Source organism: Oryzias latipes, chromosome 10 (assembly GCF_002234675.1).
Source record: "Oryzias latipes chromosome 10, ASM223467v1".
Taxonomy (NCBI): Eukaryota; Metazoa; Chordata; class Actinopteri; order Beloniformes; family Adrianichthyidae; genus Oryzias; species Oryzias latipes.
This window is the reverse complement of record NC_019868.2, coordinates 27,563,681-27,581,430: the sequence shown is the minus strand read 5'-3', so window position 1 is coordinate 27,581,430 and position 17,750 is coordinate 27,563,681. Positions and strand designations below refer to the sequence as shown.

Here is a 17,750-nt window from a genome sequence, read left to right as displayed (position 1 = left end):
AACTCTGTGGCTTTTCCATCTCACTCATGTGTGTGTTTGAGATGTGTTTTTGTTTCTGAAAAATGTCTCATCTGCAGCAGAAAGCCCTGAGAAGCAGAGACAGCTGCAGGAGAATCAACAACGAATCCTGCAGAGACTCCAGTTCAGCTTGATGAGGAGAAGGAAACGTGATGATGATGATGTCACACTTGGAGGAAGATGAAGGTACATGAGTTTAATTGTGTTTGTTTATTTTATTGCATGAATAGGGATTGTTCTTTTCTGCATTCTTGTTTGTTTTTATGTACAGCACCTTGAGCTGTGTTTTCCATGAAAGGTGCTATAGAAATAAACTTCATTTGAATTTGACTATGTAGCGCGTGGATCGGGGCAGGTGGGGGTCTCTGAAACGGAGAAGGCGGGGCTCCACGTCTGCAGATGTGAGCGTTAAAGCCAGCAGACTGGTGGTCTCTCAGAGAGGGGGGGCTGTGTGTGACGTCAGTGACAGTGAGGGATGCTGGTCTGACTGCAGTGAACGGTCTCAGGGCAGCTCTTTGCTGTCTGCTAGTCAGGACATGAAGCTGGATCCTGCTCACATGTTCAGACTTTATCTGAACATTTCCTCATATTTCCCTGACCTGAAATCTCTGGATGTGTCTGCTGAGCTCCTCATCAAACACACAGCTGAGTCTGGGCTGACTGTTCAGAAGATTCAGACTGAAGAAACTTCCTTTGTGAAGTTGATAGATGTTACATTTGTAACATGTTACAAAAAAGTATTTTCCTGAATCAAAAAATCCAACTTCAGGTTCAAAGTACATTTTGGGGCTTCTTTTAAATACCTAATGTAATTCTAACATTCTTGTTGTGCTTTTTAGCAGGATTCAGTGACAGAAAAATGTTTAGACACACCTGAAATGTGTGTGTTTGATAAATGTGTTTGTCTTTTCCAGTCATCATGAACCTGCAGCTGCTGGATTCTCTCAGTCGACTTTTCCAGAGTGAGGATGCAGGATTTGAACAATTGGTCTAGACGCTACACACAGATGTTCAGCTCCATCCAGGACCCACAGTCAGCACCATCCTCAGCAAACATTGTTCCAGCTCCAGAGGACAGGTACACTCTGCTGTTCTCTGTTCATTGATAGGAAATGATATTTGGAGGAGGTTTCTGTTTTTCATGATGTGTGTTTCTGTCTCTAAGAATCTTCAAGGGGAGGCTCCATCTGCCAGGTGCTGCACTTTGGACTGCATCCCTTCCTCTTCCAACAAGGTCCATGAAGACATGGAGGACAGAGTCTGTGGGATGACCTGGACTGACCTGCACAGAGTCTGAACTGGATGGGCGACACTTCAGTTCATGTGAGTCAAGGCAGGTGAGTGTATACTTTTGGTACTATGGTGTACATGTGAGTACATCACAGAGATGCTCTGCAAAGTTCCTGAGCAGCTGGGGGCAGATAAATTCTGATCCTGCGGGTTTCCTGCTCTTCAGTGGCCTGGAGTGAGAAACCTGATCTGGTTTATTGCTGCATGAAGGTCTCTGTGGATGTTTTCTTTTCTAAAGTTCTATCCTTGTTCTGAGGAGAAAAAAGGAGCAGCATCTTCCAGAAATAATTTTAATAATTTTATATACAAGTATTTACAAATACATTTATATTAACAGATATATTTAAAGATTTACATATTTATTCGCTCTTAAGTGAAATAGAAATGATCTATTTTGAGCCACAATTATAATTCTCTATGTTCACTTTGAGTGTAGTACATTTTTTTATTCACTAGATGGTACCAAGAGTGGTGCACAAAATAGTTGGTACCCCTCAGTTAAAGAAAGAAAGTCCCCAATGCTCACTGAAATGACTTGAAACGTTCAAAAGTAACAATAAATAAAACATTTTTGAAAGTTAAATAATCACAATCAGCCATTAATTTTGAGTTGTTGATTAACAGAATTATTTAAAAAAAACTAATGAAATAGGGCTGGACAAAAATGATGGTACCTCCATAACTTATTATTTTGTTGCACAACCTTTTGAGGTAACCACTGCAATGAAACGGTTTCTGTATTTGTCAATGAGCCTTCTGCACCTGTCCACAGGTATTTTGGCCCACTCCTCATGAACAAACTGCTTCAGTTGTCTCAGGTTTGACGGGTGTCTTCTCCAAATGGCATGTTTCAGCTCCTTCCACTGATGTTCAATGGGATTCAGATGTGGGCTCATAGAAGGCCACTTCAGAATGGTCCAACGCTTTTCTCTGAGCCATTCTTAGGGGGTTTTGGCTGTGTGTTTTGGATCATTGGCCTGTTGGCAGACCCATGACCTCCAGCTGAGACCAAGCTTTCTGACACTATGCAGCACATTTCTACCCGGAATGCCTTGATAATCTGGAGATTTCATCTTAACCTTGCACAACTTCAAGACACCCTGTGGCAGATGCAGCAGAGCAGCCCCAAAACAGAACTGAGCCTCCTCCATGTTTCACAGTAGGGACAGTGTTCTTTTCATTGGATGCTTCATTTTTGAGTCTATGAACATAGAGCTGATGTGCCTCACCAAAAAGCTCCAGTTTTGTCTCATCTGTCCAAAGGACATTTTCCCAGAAGCTTTGTGGCTTGTCAATGTGCGTTTTTGAAGTCCACTCTGGCTCAAACAACGACGACGAATGGTGCGATCTGACACTGATGTACCTTGATCTAGGAGTTCACCTTTAATGTCTTTGGAGGTTGTTCTGGGCTCTTTGGATACAATCCAACTATCCGTCTCCTCAGTTTGTCATCAATGTTCCTCTTCCATCGTCCAGTGAGGTTGGCTACTGTACCGTGGGTCTTAAACTTCTGAATAATATGTGCCACTGTTGTCACAGGAACTTCAAGCTGCTTAGAGATGCGGAGCAGATGTGGTCTGTGACGTCTGCACTGGAAAAAACGACACGCCCTGAAGTCCTGTCTGACCAGCCTTTCTCCTTCCTGGGAGGAACACCTTCAGCCTCATTTGAAAGCAGCTGCATTGAAGAAACACAAGCTGGTGGGACCCTCCAAGAACCTGCAAGAGAACATCTGCTCCTCCAGTCATGATGAGGTGATGAGGATGTTCTGTCACACTGATCACAATCTGTTCTCTCTGCTCTGTGGAAGAACATAACACCGTCTCATCTCACAGCTGCTTCAACAGCAGGTGGAGGAGAGTGAGGAGATCTTCACTTAGATGATCCGTCTCATCCAGAAGAAAAGAGGTGAAGTGAAGAACAGGATCAGATTCCAACAGCTAACTGAAGCGAGGCGGGTCAAAGGTCTTCAGAAGGAGCTGGAGATGACTGAGCTGATGAGGAGATGCTGTGAGCGTCAGCAGAGTCTGGATGGCAAAGCAGTTATCTGTCACTGACACCTGTGTTCTTTATGATATGAATAAATCAAGTCAACGTGGTATTCTGTCATTTTCTCACTGAGTGAAGATGCTTGAATGCTTCCCATAACCTACAATGATTGACATGTAACACTCACAAAAGCTCATCTAGCTTACATACTGATGTGGTAGCAATTTTACCTTTTTGTAAGAATTCAAACAACTTTCTGTGTGTGAACATGTTAAAAAAATCATGTTAGGCCAGAATTAAAGAAAACCATCAGTCTTTAAAGGAGAAATGGAGCAGTTCAAACCTCATTGAATGTGGACAGGTGGGTATTTATTTTTTCTGATGATATAAAGATGCTTTGTACTTAAAAATAGGCTTCCAAATTTTAGGGGAACAAATGTAACCAAAAAAAATCTATAATCATTTTTAAATACAAAGGTGTTTTTTTATTTAAATTGAAAATAGTAATCAGGTTTTAAGGGGGGGGGGGGGCATTGATACAGACAGTTAAAATGTAAATACATTTTAACTGTTGTGCTACATGCTCATAAGTCATCACCAATAAAAAAACTGCTCTCTGCTAACAAAGTATGATTAAAAAAAAACATCTTGTCCATTCACAAAGGTGTATTTTATGTCAAATTAGTTTGTATTGCTTAGAAATGTCACAAAAGAGTCATTTATAAAAAAATACATTATATATTAAACGTTTTTATTCCACCAGGAAGCCGCCATTTTGTGAAGCTGCTGTAGACAAATTTTGAAAGGAATTAAATAAATGCTGATACTATTTTATATAAAAGCGTTGTCACTGTTGTAATTCACAGATTCACTCTTTTTTTCTGCAAACAGTAACTAATGCTGAGTCGGTGCTTAAAACGTTGTGAATAATAAAGTATTATGATTTTGTAGTTGCAAAAGTCCTACAAATGGTTTTGCCCGTTTTCTATCCAATCACGTCAACAACAATTGGGGTGTGGCTGTCTGTGATTGGTCCAAGGTGGTAGAAGCTTCTGGAACGGTGGAGAATTCGTCCCTTTTCACACGGGACTTCTGAGTGATCGGACGTGTCTGTCAGAGCTCTGTGAGAAAAGGTTTTCCTTGGTTTCTGCACCCAGAGGATCGGCTGATTTTCGCCAGAGAAGGATCTCTACTGCCTGTTACTTCGACCAAAAGAGGATTTAACTCCATCTATTTCCACGAAGAGTTTTTATTCTCCACCCATCCCCCCGTTTTTTCTTCTCTACTCTGTCTCTGTAGGACTCCATTTTGTTGCCCCGGCCCACTTTTTAGGTCGAGAAGGTAAGCGTTTCATAAATATCTCAGACGTATTTGAGAGTAAAATGCTTGTGCTTTATATTTCTGCTGTTGTAAAAAAGAGTGTTGCATTTTAGTCACTTTGTTTGCTGTGTGTCGAAGTTTAGCCGAACTTCAAAGCATTGCCGTTTTAAGCTAGCTAACTAGCGTTAGCAAGCCTGAACATTGAAAGACCAAATTTAAAAGTATTTGAGTGAAATGCTTGGTTTATTTTGCTGCTGTTGTGAAGATGAGTGTTGCATTATTTGTGTAATTTTATCGGTGACTTTGCCTCGTGTTGAAGTTAGCTTAACTTCAAAAGGATGACATTTTGAAGCTAGCTAGCTAGCGCGTTAGCTAGCTAGTCCAGACCCAAACTTGAAAGTATTTGAGAGTAAAATGCTTGATTTATTTTTCTGCTGTTGTAAATATAAAACATGAGTGTTGCATTTGTGTGATTTTTATCAGTGACCTTGCCTCGTGTTGAAGTTATCTTAACATCAAGTGGACGTTTCTTGAAGCAAGCTAGTTTGTGTTAGCTTTGTCAGTATGGAATTACCCAAAGCTAAAGTATTGTTTCATATTTTTGCTGTTGTGATTGTTGCATTTGTGTAATTTATTAGTGGCGCAGCTTCGACTTGGCTTTAGCTTTAACTTCAAAGGACAGTCGGTGTGTTTGATGTTGCCGGAATGGTGTGTGTGTGTGGGGGGGGGGGGGTGTCGGTCGGTGTTCACTCATCTGTTCATGCGGTTTGCTGCTTTATTGCTGTGGCATTGTCTAATTTTATTGTGTTATTGCTTGGTGATTTTATATATATTTTGCTGTTATTCATTATTCAATTCAGTGCTGATTGTATTGCTTTCATTCAGTTTAGAATTAAAAATGTCTTAAAATGCATTAAGAGTTGCATTTAAAAAAATCTAACTGCACATGAAAAAATTCAGCTATGTTCTAAATCTTTTGTCAAAGAGGTAAAGCATTTATTAAATAAGTGTTCTTTTGTTAAGTCATTAAGAGTTTATTAAAACGTATGACATTTTTAAATTGGGGTATTATTTTGTGTTTAAAATGTTCCAAGTTCACATGGATTGGTAAGATCATTACAAATAGAACCTGCTAGGATTCTTTTTTTTTTTTCTTGCTCATTTAACCTGAAATGTGACTCACATTGGGTTACATTTGCATGTAGGTAGATGCTATTATGTATTAGTTACTGTCTTCGCAGTGATTGTTACTGTTGACTCCTGGATGTTGTGATTGATTCTACTTGGTAGATTTAATTTGAATGCTGTGATTTTTAGTGTGAATTTACCTATGGATGGTTTGGGCTTGCTGGTGCAGCTGGTTTCTTAATGATCACTCATGGAGCTGCATGTTGTTTTGATGCAAGTTTGTGAGATTGTGTAACCTCAGCTAAATGATGAAGTTGAATTTAGTCAGATCTGTGGATTTATGGCTGAGGATCTCCTGAAACTGTAGAGTTTATTCGCTGACTTGATGCGAAATTAAATGCCTGTTTGTGATCTGTGCATCCTCTGGAGGAAAATATTGGTAAAAAGTTAGATTTTCTTTAAGATCTGTTTGTTAAAACAAAAAAGATTTAAAGCACATTTATTTCATTCTGTAGAAGTGTTTTGGAAAAGATTAATAGAAGTAATGAATAAAGAACTGATGGCTCACCAAAATAGACTTCATATATGTAGCAGAAGAAGCCATTTTGAACTAGTAATGTTACTTTTCAAAGGGTATCTTATTAAAAACAGGTGTGCTTTTCTCCAAAGGGTAAAAAACCTCTTGAAAAAAATGCTTTCTAGTATTTCAACTTTCTTTTTAAATGAAATGACAGTTCAGATAAAAATCTTGATTGTAATAAATGTAACTTGCAGCTGCACAGTCAGAAGTCAGACGGGTTTTTCTGCTGCAAACATTTTGAACATGCTGGTTGCTGCACTAAATCAGTTTTCCTGACATGAAAGAGACCTGTTAATGCACCTGGCTGATTTTTGTTTTTATTTTATTTTTTATTGTCGTTTTGGCCATTTCCTGCTGCTTGGCCAGATTTATCTTATTTCTGGGCTGACTGTCCATGTGAATTTTAGCATGTCCTGCTTCTGCTGCTGCAGTGGTCAGCAAAAAGTTATATTTTCTTTAAGATCTGTTTTTTAAAACAAAAAGGATATATAGCACAGTATTTCATTCTGTGTTTTGGAATAGATTAATAGAATAATACTGAATAAAAGATTGACTGCTCACCAACAGTGGCAACTATTTTTGCTTGCTGTAAATCTTTTTCTAAAGTTTATTCTGAAAGAAACATACAATGCTTTTTAAACGTACTGCTATTATTTATATTGTCAAGGAAAATTAGTTTTAATGTATATTGGACAAAATGATCTTATATTATAAAAGTACTGGTTGTGCTAAAAGTGTTTTTGTGTGTTTTTGTGTGTTTATGATCTTTGTGTAGATGCCACGGGGCAAGGACCACCGCAGAGCCCGTGCCAGGAACTTCGCGCCCATGGACCTGGGACCGACTGGCCATCCAAGCCCGAGTGCTCCGAGTTCACGTAAGTAACTGAGATTTTTTTTCTCTCTCCATTATTGCATCAGTTTTATTCTGCTCCCGAATCTTTTATGAATTGATGCATGTGTATGTGCTGTTGGCTAAAAAGAGAACACACCCTAACGTGTTGTATTTCCCAGGCTCCGGCACTGGGTTTAGGCACCCCGTGCGAAGATGGCCAGTGTCTTCTGCCACCGGGAAGAGCCACAAGTGCCTTGTGCCGCCAGAGTCTCCCGGGGAGAAGGTAAAGTACCTGTGACTGACTGTTACCCAGTGTAAGTTATGGCTATGACAACAACTGCATGTGTTCCAGTTCGTCCTGGTGGTAGGAGACTCCCACCTTCGCGCCCTGGTGGACGGGATCGTCCGGATGCCTGGGGGTGGGGGCATGACCTTCGGGTTCATTTCCACCCCTGGCGCCAGTGCAGCCGAGCTGTACAAAGAGGTAAGGCACGCAAACATTCCACGTACCCCCGATCTTGTGTGTCTTCTCGCCCCCAGCAACAACCTGACGGCCAGCCGGACGCTCCCCGAGGCAGCTGTGGACTTCAGGCGGCTCCTGGCTCTGTTCCAGTCCAAGTGGTCCAAGGTAAGTGTGTTTTAATCGTTGCACGTTGAAGAGAAGCAGAGGGGGATGCAGCAGCAGCAGAAAGTGTAATTACTGAAGCTGGTTTGTGTGTTTGTGGGATTGTTTTACCAGCTCTTCGTCCTGGACTTCCCGCCTCGCCTGACTGTGGCCCCGGACCTGCAGACGTTCCTCCGCCAGGACTTCAACCGAGTGGCGGCGCAGATGGGTATAACATCATGTCCTTGTTGGTTGTCATGTAGATGATTGTCTGGGGGAACAGGTCACTAACTTTCATTCCTGTGCAGGCATTAAGTACCTGTCTGTTGCTGAGCACTTCAGCTTGGACCACTTGGAGCTGTGGGCCCGCGATGGGGTAGGTTGATGGTTCTGGTTGTTTTTGATGCAGACAGCTTTTCTCAGTACAATAAGTCTCAAATTAAATCTCGTGGGGTTTTTTGTTTTTTTGTGTCTCTCAGGTCCACCTGAGTGACGATGGAGGGATGGTCCTTCTGGCTTCCCTGCTGTGGAACTACTCTGCTCTGCAGCTGGTGGAGCCAGAGGTCCAGGCGCCTCCTCCTGCGTCGCCCCGGCCTGCCGTGCGGCGAGTCGCTCCTAAGGTGGTTGTGAGGGAGCACCCTGTGTCCCCTCCTCCAACCAACCCTTTTGAGTGGGCTTGCAAGGTAGGGAAGGCAAAGGTAAGCGTCAGCTCACTTTATACAAATGAAATGATTTTCCTGTTTTAAACTTGTACATGTGTTCAAGGTGAATCCAGCTTCCTTGAAAGCCAGACCAGAAGTGGCGTGTGCAGAGCAGGTCTGTGGTCCATGGAAGAGGCTAGTTCAAGTGTCTAAATAGTTTTCTCTTTCTTTCTCACTCTCTACAGAAAGCCAGTCCTTCGGGTGCAGACCGCTCTCCTCTGGCATCCTGGCACGGGCGGGGATTGGAGCAGGTGAGTTGCAGGAAAAATAAAACTGCAGTGTGTTTGTTGTGTCCACATGATAACATTTCTGTGTTTTCTATTCCACAGGCTGCTCCTCTCCCGGTGTCGCCCGTGCGCTTCAGCCCTGCTATTCTGGATCTGATGGACAAATTTTACCCGTCAGATCTGGACTGTGCTGGAGCTGCTGCGCCTGTTCCCGCTGGGAACAAGGTAAGTGTTTTGTCTTGATGCTCAGAGTTCAGAATAGCTTTAAAACTGCTCCTAAATACTTTTTTCTGGTGTTTGTCATTATTCGTCAGACGTCTCGTGCTAGACGTCGCCGGAGGGCTGTGGCTGCATCCCAGAGGGCTGCCCCCAGGCCCCAGGTAAGAAGAGGACACATTAATGTTGTGTGTTGTAGAGGTCAAAATAGAGTTTTAAAGTGAAATGTTCTTTCTTAAACACATTTAATGGTGTGTATTTTTTGTGTTCTTCTGTTTTTCACTAAGGCGGAGGTTCCCGAGCACGTGGAGGTGAAACCCCGGCCTTCACCTGCCAGGCGTGCCAGGAAGGAGAGGGTGCCGGCTCAGGTATAATGACTTTGTAGTTTCATTCAGTCAGAATGCTGCAGCACCTAGTTCATGGTAAAAGTGTGACCTTAAATACATTTCATGTTTGTATGCAGGACCGTGTGGGGGTGACACCTAGGTCTCCTACCAAGGACGTGACGGTGGAGCGGCCTGTGGACCAGGTGAGAGAAGAACAGAAAAAACCTCAATATTGACGTTTTTATTTATTTATATTCATTTTAAGTTTGACATGTTTGTTTGTGTTCCTACTTAAGCTTTTGTTGTGTGCTCTTTTAGTAGCAGACATGATTCTTGGGCAAGTATGATCAAAATGCTTCCTAAGCCTTGTATCCTTTTAAAGTAATGTCTTTCTTTTCTCCTATTTTTTCTAAAGGACCAGCAGCAGCGTGGACGGCCTGCTGCAGGAGGTAAGAAGAGCAGCAAAGGTAAGAGCTGTTCTCCTTCCTGCATCTGCTGTGTGGTTCAGCCAAGTTCAGACCCTGTAATCCTGTTTGGTCCCTCTGAAGGTAACAGTGAGGTGGTTGCTGCTCCTGCCAGTTGTAGTGTTGAGGCTGTGTCAGACTCTAGTTCAGTTGACATGGAGGTTGGTGTAACGTTTGGCTCCTCGGATGATGAGCTGCTAACCTCTGAGGTCCAGGAGCCTGGTCCTGTTCCTGCTGCTGGTACGTTAAAGTTCCCCAGCATCAGAGGATCGTTTCACCAGGGCAGTGAGCTGTTTGGGAGCAACACTGGGCGGCAGTGCATGGCCATCTCTTTGGTGGCTGCTGCCAAGCACACTGTTAAAGGTGTGTTTCAGTGGGACTGTTGTGAGTTAGATTCTGTGCTGCTTGCTGGAGATCAGGTTTACTCGGACCTGCAGAGACAGAACAAAATCACTGACTCTGCAGGTTTTCTGAGAGCGACTGATCTTCCAGATCAAGTAGTGGTGGATGGGGTTGAACTGTCCTGTGCTTTTGGGGAAGTTGTTAGCGGGGATGCTAAAATCGATTCGGGTGAATTTGTTGATGTGGGTGTGTTGGTTCCCCTGAAGGAGGGGTTGGCTAGGATGACGGCAAAGTACAACACATGTCTGCTGACACTGTGTGAGAACACGTGTGCCGTCATTGCTGAGAATGGACGCTGGGCTATTGTAGACTCCCATTCTCGCAGTCCTGAAGGGATGAGGGTCCCTGATGGATCCAGTGTAGTTTTGTTTTTTGACTCTGTGGGTGAAGTTCACGACTACCTGCAGAGGTCAGTTGAGGGCATTGTCCTCACAGAGTTTGAAATAGTTGGTGTTGTTTTTTCTGCTTCCAATACATTTAACCCTTTCTTAGGAAGTCCTGCAGAAAGTAACTCCCTGAACCTCTGCAAAGAGAGCCTCTTCCATGACACTTCATTAGATGTCACTGTAGAATCTAAACAGACAGCAACAAAACGAAAAATGGATTCAAAAATTGATAATGCAGACCCTTCAGTCGAAAACCTGAAGAAAGTCAAATTAGATGATGTTGCTGTGGAGGAACAGGATGTAATTTTTAGTGAGCCTGAGCAGGAAATTTTCTATTTTAACCCTTTAAATCGGCATGTCTGCCAGGCTCTGTCCTCAATGTTAAATATTGAGTTCCAAAATTTTAATGCCCCACCTGCTCCTCCCATTGGTTTGTTAGGGCCCCCTTGTACCAACGAAAAAATTATTGGAGATGGAAATTGTTACTTTAGGGCCATCTCTCAGGCTGTGAGCGGATCCCAAAACAGCCACAGAAAAATTCGGTTAGCCATCGTTAAACAATTGGAAACAAACCCCGATCTGTACAGCTGGGTAATTGGGCGCGAGTACTCCTCTGTGGCTGAGTACATAACCAAATCTAGAATGCGGTTTGTTAGTGTTTGGGCCACAGACGTGGAAATTCAAGCCACGGCTGATTTGTTAGGAGTAAATGTTTTTGTATTGTTTGATGGCAGGTGGCTTCGGCACCAGAGCAGCGGTCAGCAATTATGTGAAAATGCAATTTATATAGAAAATTGTGGTGGAACACATTTTGAGACTGTTTTGTGTGTTAAAGATCCACAACAGGACCGCTGTGCTAGTTGTTGTCCCTCTGCCAACAAACAACCAAAAACATATTACATGCGTTCATATGCCAAAGATGACAATAATTTGACAGGCGTACAGACAAATTCAATAACTGACAGCCAGATTAAATGTAGAAATTTAACTACTAAATACTTTCTATCCCAAAAAAGGCAACAAACAACAAAAAAGTTTAAAGGAAAAATCTACAGAGAAAACGAGAGGGAACGGTTGAAGCACACCATCCAAAAAAAATATTTTAAAGATGCAAGTTACAGACAGAAAGTGAAGTTGATAATTAAGACACGGCGACAAATAAGTTACGTTGAAAATGAAGATTATAGAGAAATGTTAAAGTCAAAAGTGAAAGCAAAATATAGACACGATGCCGCACACAAGACCATGATGAAAGCTCTGAGCATACAAAAATATAGAGATAATACAGCGCACAAGATCATGGTGAAAGCTCTGAGCAAACAAAAATATAGAGATAATGCAGCACACAAGATCGTGGTGAAAGCTCTGAGCAAACAAAAATATAGAGATAATGCAGCACACAAGATCGTGGTGAAAGCTCTGAGCAAACAAAAATATAGAGATAATGCAGCACACAGAACCAATGTGAAAGCTCTGAGCAAACAGAAATATAGCGGAGACTCGGCCCACAGGACCAAGGTGAAAGCTCTGAGCATAGACAAAAATAAAAGAGACGCCACACACAAGATTAAGGTTAATGTTGCAATCAAAAAGCGATACAGAGAAAACCCTGCATTCAGAAAGAGTGTCATAAATAATGTTCAACAGAAGAGGCAATTGAATAAAAAGAAAGCGGAGAGTTTTCAGGAAGTCATGCAGGACTTCCTAAAAAAGGTGGAAAAGGGTCCAGAGTTTGTTTGCTGTGTGTGCAACAGACTTCTGTTCCATCACCAGGTTTTGCTGTGTGTCAGGGAGACTTACAGCAAATCTGCGAAGATGGCAGAGATTGCAGATGTGTGCATTAGTGAGGACTACCTGCACCGCTGCAACATGGACTGTGAGAGCCCATGTTTGTTTTTAGAGACGGCGAGGAGCGCTCTTTGGATTTGCCACTGCTGCGACTCAAAGTTAAAAAGAGGTCTGACCCCGCCTGAGTGGGTCGGTAATAACCTGGAGGTTTGTCCTGTCCCACCTGAGTTGGCCTGTTTAAATAGTCTAGAGCAGCATCTGATTGCACTGCATATACCTTTCATGAAGATGCTTGCTCTGCCTAAAGGTGGGCAGAATGGTGTTCACGGCCCAATCACGTGTGTTCCTGCCAACTTGGTGCAAACGACCAATGTGCTGCCTCGGTCTGACATGGAAGGGTCTCTGTTGCGCGTCAAATTAAAGCGTAAACTGACTTACAAAGGTCATTATGAGTATCAGTTTGTGGATACCATGCACATTAGGCGGGCCTTGCAGTATTTGAAACGCAACAATAAATATTACAAAGACATAGACTTTAATGAAGCTTGGCTCAATGACTTTTGTAAAGAAGAATTGGAAGAAGAAAATCGAAACGAACCAGAAAAGCAGACGGACAAAAAAGAGGATGAGGCCGATGATGGAGAAGATGAGCTTCTCCATGACAGACAGAATCACTGCATGTTCCAAGATTCTGCTCTGTTCCCAGTGGACATCGGCCAAGAAGTCCTGGATCAGTATTTTGAAGACATTTTGAATTTGGCCCCGGCGGAAGGCAATAATCCGGTCCGATTATTGACTAATCGAGAAAATGAAGCTAAATGTTTTCCTGTCATCTTTCCCGATGGTAAAAACGTTTACCATGAAAGCAGAAAGTTCAAATTAACTCTATCGCGTTACTTTAACAACAGGATCCTCCATGCTGACGGTAGGTTTGCACAGAACGTCGAGTACATCTTTTTTGCACAGTACATGTCGGAGGTGGAGAAGGTTGTTTCTAGTGTGTCTGTGGCTCTCAGAAAAGAAAAATCAGGAAGTGCATCTGAAGGTGTAAGTGCCGATGCACATTCTGAGAAAACCCTGAAGAAGCTGCTGGAAGCAGATCAGGGCTTTTGTTTCCTCCGGCCTATTCGAGGCACTCCGGCATTCTGGCAGGCAACACAGAAGGACCTGTTGGCCTGTGTTCGTCAGCTGGGTATTCCAACGTGGTTCTGTTCGTTCTCTGCTGCCGACATGCGTTGGAAAAATCTCCTCGACACTGTGTTAAGACAGGAGGGGAGAACCCAGACAGCTGACCAGTTGGATTGGGCTGAGAGGTGTGAATTGTTGCGCAGGAACAGTGTCACAGCAGCACGCATGTTTGACTTCCGCTGGCACTGTTTCCTGAGGGTGGTCCTGATGTCTCCGGCTAATCCTATAGGGAAAATTGTGGATTTCTTTTATAGGATTGAGTTTCAGCAGCGTGGGTCCCCTCACGTGCATGTTTTGTTTTGGATTGAGGGGGCTCCACGGATAGGGAAAGAGTCGGAAGAGGAGGTCGCGGCGTTCATAGATAGATACGTCACCTGCGAGATTCCTCAGGATGAAGTGTTGAAGGAAATTGTTCTGGCTGTCCAGCAGCACTCTAGGAACCACACCAAGTCATGTAAGAAGGGCGGGACCAAATGTCGCTTCAACTTTCCAAAAACAGCATCCGGCCGCACATTTGTTATCGAAGATGAAAAGATTGTGAAATGCCCAAAATGTACCGACCCGAACGTTAAAGCCGGCGAAGTATCCAAATTAGAATGCATCTGCTGGAAGATTGACATGAAGAAGCAGATTGCTGCGGAGGCATTTGACTTTTTGACCGAAATTAATCGCGTTGTTAATGACGACAAATCAGAATTCAAAACCCTGGAGCAGATCTTTGAGTATTTCCAAATTGACCAGGAAATATACGAGAAACTGTTCAGGGCCTGCCATCGGAGAAGCCAGGTCGTCCTAAAAAGAAACAAAAATGAAATCTGGATCAACCCCTACAACAAGTCCCTGTTAAAATGTTGGAATGCAAACATGGACATTCAGTACATCGTTGATGCGTTCGCTTGCGTCGTGTACATCATCTCGTACATTTCAAAAGAAGAGCGCGAAATTGGCCTGTTGTTGCGAAACACCCAAAAAGAAGCGGAAAAGGGAAACACCAGTGCAAAAGAGACACTGAAGAAATTAGGCACCGTATATTTACACAATCGGCATGTGTCGGCTCAAGAAGCAGTGTATAGATTGGCTAATATGCACCTAAAAGAATGCTCCAGAAAAGTTGTGTTCATTCCAACCGGGGACAACATCATTAGGATGAGCAAACCGCTTGCTGTTCTGCAGCAGCAAGATGAGTCCGGGTCCCAGTGGATGCTAAACATCGTGGACCGGTACAAAAATAGGCCACACGATCAGGAATTTGACGACCTGTGCATTGCTACTTTCGCGTCCGAATATCGGCTATTGTCAAAAAACGAAAGCTCCAAAAATGCGATAGAGCTCCAAAATAATTGTGGTCTGGTCGTAAAACGCACACGCACCAAACCTGCAGTCGTCCGTTATGCGCGCTTCTCCGAGCACAAAAATCCGGAGCGGTTTCATTTGAGTATTCTCCAATTATTCCTCCCGTATCGCACGGACGACGACCTGAAACCGCAGGATTTCAAATTCAATCAGGATTATTATAAGAATGGTACAGTGCGTCTTCGTAGCGGTGAACACACTGTTGAAAGTGTTGTTGATCGGAACCGGGAGAAGTTCGAGCTTGAGGCTGATGCGTTAGAGCTGGCCCAGGCTGAGCTGTCGGATGCAGAGTTTTTGGAGGCTGCATGGGACATTTTGGTCCCCGGGGCCCAGTTGGAGCAGCGGGAGAGTGAGATGGAGCAGCGAGAGCAGCTGGTAGAGAGAGGGACAGAGGGGGAACATCAGGAGGACATTCCAGATCTGGATGTTCTCCGTGGAGAAGCTGCTCGACTAGAGAAGAGTCCCGGTCTCAGTAGGGAGGAGGGGCTGTTGCTCATCAGCTCTCTGAATGAGCTGCAGCTCTCCACCTTCCTACATGTCAGAGAGTGGTGTTTACAGAAGGTCTCAGGTCAGAATCCAGATCCTCTGCACATGTTTGTTACAGGCGGTGCAGGGACTGGAAAGAGCCACCTGATCAGAGCGATCCAGTACGAGGCTACGAGGTTGCTGTCACCTCTGTGTCTCCAGCCGGACGCTGTGTCGGTTCTGCTGACCGCCCCCACAGGGATTGCTGCCTACAGTCTGAAGGCAGCAACCATTCACACTACATTTGGAATCGGTACAGAATTCCGTCTGCCGTACTCTCCTTTGGGCGAGGAGAAACTTAATTCTATGCGCGTTAAGTACCACGATTTGCAGATTTTGATCATTGATGAGATTTCCATGGTGGACCACAGACTATTGATCTACATCCACGGCAGACTGCGACAAATTAAACAAACAGGTGACTTTTCCCCATTTGGAAAAGTGTCAATTATCGCTGTTGGAGATTTCTATCAGTTGCCTCCCGTTAGAGGGAAACCACTTTATGCAGACAAATCTGAGCTAAATTTGTGGTCCATGTGCTTCAAAGTGGTTGAACTGAGAGAGATCGTCCGACAGAAAGACCAAGCATTTGCACAGATGTTAAACAGGCTTAGGACGCGTACAAAAGACACTAAATTGTTGCCCAGTGATGTGCAAATGCTGAAGCAGTGTGAAACGGGCGAGGACAGCACGGCTTTGCACATTTTCCCCACCAATGCCCAAGTGTTTCAACACAACTTGGAGCAGCTGAAAATTACATGTGAAAATTATTGTGAAATTGTTGCAGAAGACTTTATCCCGAGTAAAGAGACGGGTAAACTGCAACTGATGAGTGGGCATCATAAAAAAGTGAAGAACAGCTGTTTGGAAGAGAGGCTGTTATTGGGAGTCAACGCTCGAGTGATGCTATGCAAAAATTTAGACATCACAGATGGATTGGTAAATGGGGCATGCGGCATAGTCACCCACATTGAATCTTACACAGAGGGGGGGTTTCCAAAATATGTTTATGTGAAATTTGACGACGAGGAAATTGGGAAAATAGCTCGGAGAACGTGTGCCAAAGCCGACTTGCCTGGTTCCACTGCTATAGAGCCCGAGGAAGAGCGGGTGAGCCAAAAGGGGGGGATGAGGAGACAGTTCCCACTCAAGCTGGCATGGGCTTGTACCGTCCACAAGGTACAAGGCCTGACCGTGGACAAGGCTGTGGTCTCCTTTAACAAGATCTTTGCTGCTGGACAGGTGTATGTTGCTGTGAGTCGGGTCAGGACCATCGAGGGGTTAATCATTCGGGATTTTAAGGAAAAGGCGATTTACTGCAATAAACATGCGAAGGCTGCTCTGCAGAAGATGCCCCCCCTCCTGAGTGGTGAAAGATGTGACCCGTCTTCTTTCAGAGTTTTCCTGCTGAATGTTCAGGGATTATGCAGACATGTCTCCTATCTGGCCCACTGTACACAGCAGCTGCAGCCTAACTGCATTGCTGTGACGGAGACATGGCTGACCCCTAGTTCTGCCTTAGAAGCTGTCCAAATGGACGGCTTCAGTTTCCACAGCCGTCCGAGAGGGGTTTCCTACAGTGGAACCAACCCAGCATTAGTTGGCCTGAAGAGCCAGCAACATGGTGGGGTTGGGATCTACTGTACGGACGGAGGAGACTACCAAATTCTGGAGAAGCCAGACCTTAATTTGGAGTGTATTGTTTACAGGAGTCTGGCTCTAAATTTAGTGTTAGCTGTAGTGTATCGGCCCCCCTCCTATCCTGTAGTGCTGTTTAGATCCCACCTACAGGATTTAGTACTTTGGTTAGAAACTCAAAGTGAATCAGTAGTAGTGATGGGAGATTTTAATGAAGACATCCTGAAGTCCTCTTCCATTTTTAATCTGATGACGGACAGAGGCTTCAGGCAGCATGTCACTTCTCCCACAACAGAGAGGGGGGAAACCATCATAGATCATGTCTATGCCAAAACTTCCAAATTTACTGTCAAGGCCGTGGTCAGTCAAATTTACTTTAGTGACCACGAGGGGATCCTCTGTTCATTTAGTGCATCCTAGAGGGGGGAGTTTTCTGCTGGAGACAGCCTGGTGTTTATTGTAGGGTGGGGAATTGTCGTTGGATTTGTTTCTAGTGAAAAGGGGGGGGGGGGTGAAACATGATGGAGTGCATTTTCTGGGAAACATTATTTTATAACTTTCTTTCATGTTAAATGTCATATTAAATGGCATATCTATTTTAAAGGGTAAGTTCTTGATTTTTGTTCTTCAATGCATGTGTTCATGTTCAAATGTTCGGTTTCTTTTACTGTATTTCAACAAGCATGTGACACAGACACCTAATTTCTAACAGCTTTTTAAAGCAATTGGATTGACATTCACTTCAAATGTGTTTGATCATTAGAAGTCTAATGCA

At 43.7% G+C, this 17,750-nt stretch overlaps 1 protein-coding gene across 1 annotated transcript; it reads left to right on the top strand.

Annotated features, from left to right (window-relative positions):
- The first annotated feature begins 4,048 nt into the window (after window positions 1-4,048).
- LOC101164028 lies at window positions 4,049-17,498 on the top strand. Its single transcript, XM_023959490.1, has 13 exons — window positions 4,049-4,638; window positions 7,101-7,200; window positions 7,337-7,440; window positions 7,510-7,785; window positions 7,897-7,990; window positions 8,070-8,137; window positions 8,241-8,459; window positions 8,527-8,577; window positions 8,648-8,914; window positions 9,004-9,069; window positions 9,193-9,273; window positions 9,369-9,434; window positions 9,647-17,498. Exons 2-13 carry the CDS (start codon window positions 7,101-7,103, stop codon window positions 17,393-17,395), a joined length of 9,141 nt encoding a protein of 3,046 aa, XP_023815258.1. The 5' UTR covers window positions 4,049-4,638; the 3' UTR covers window positions 17,396-17,498.
- Window positions 17,499-17,750: the final 252 nt, after the last annotated feature.

Coding starts and splice junctions, on each gene's coding strand:
- LOC101164028 (XM_023959490.1), top strand. CDS start 7,101: ATGCCACGGGGCAAGGACCACCGCAGAGCCCGTGCCAGGAACTTCGCG. Junction 7,201..7,336: donor CCCGAGTGCTCCGAGTTCAC/GTAAGTAACTGA, acceptor TGTATTTCCCAG/GCTCCGGCACTGGGTTTAGG. Junction 7,441..7,509: donor CAGAGTCTCCCGGGGAGAAG/GTAAAGTACCTG, acceptor CATGTGTTCCAG/TTCGTCCTGGTGGTAGGAGA.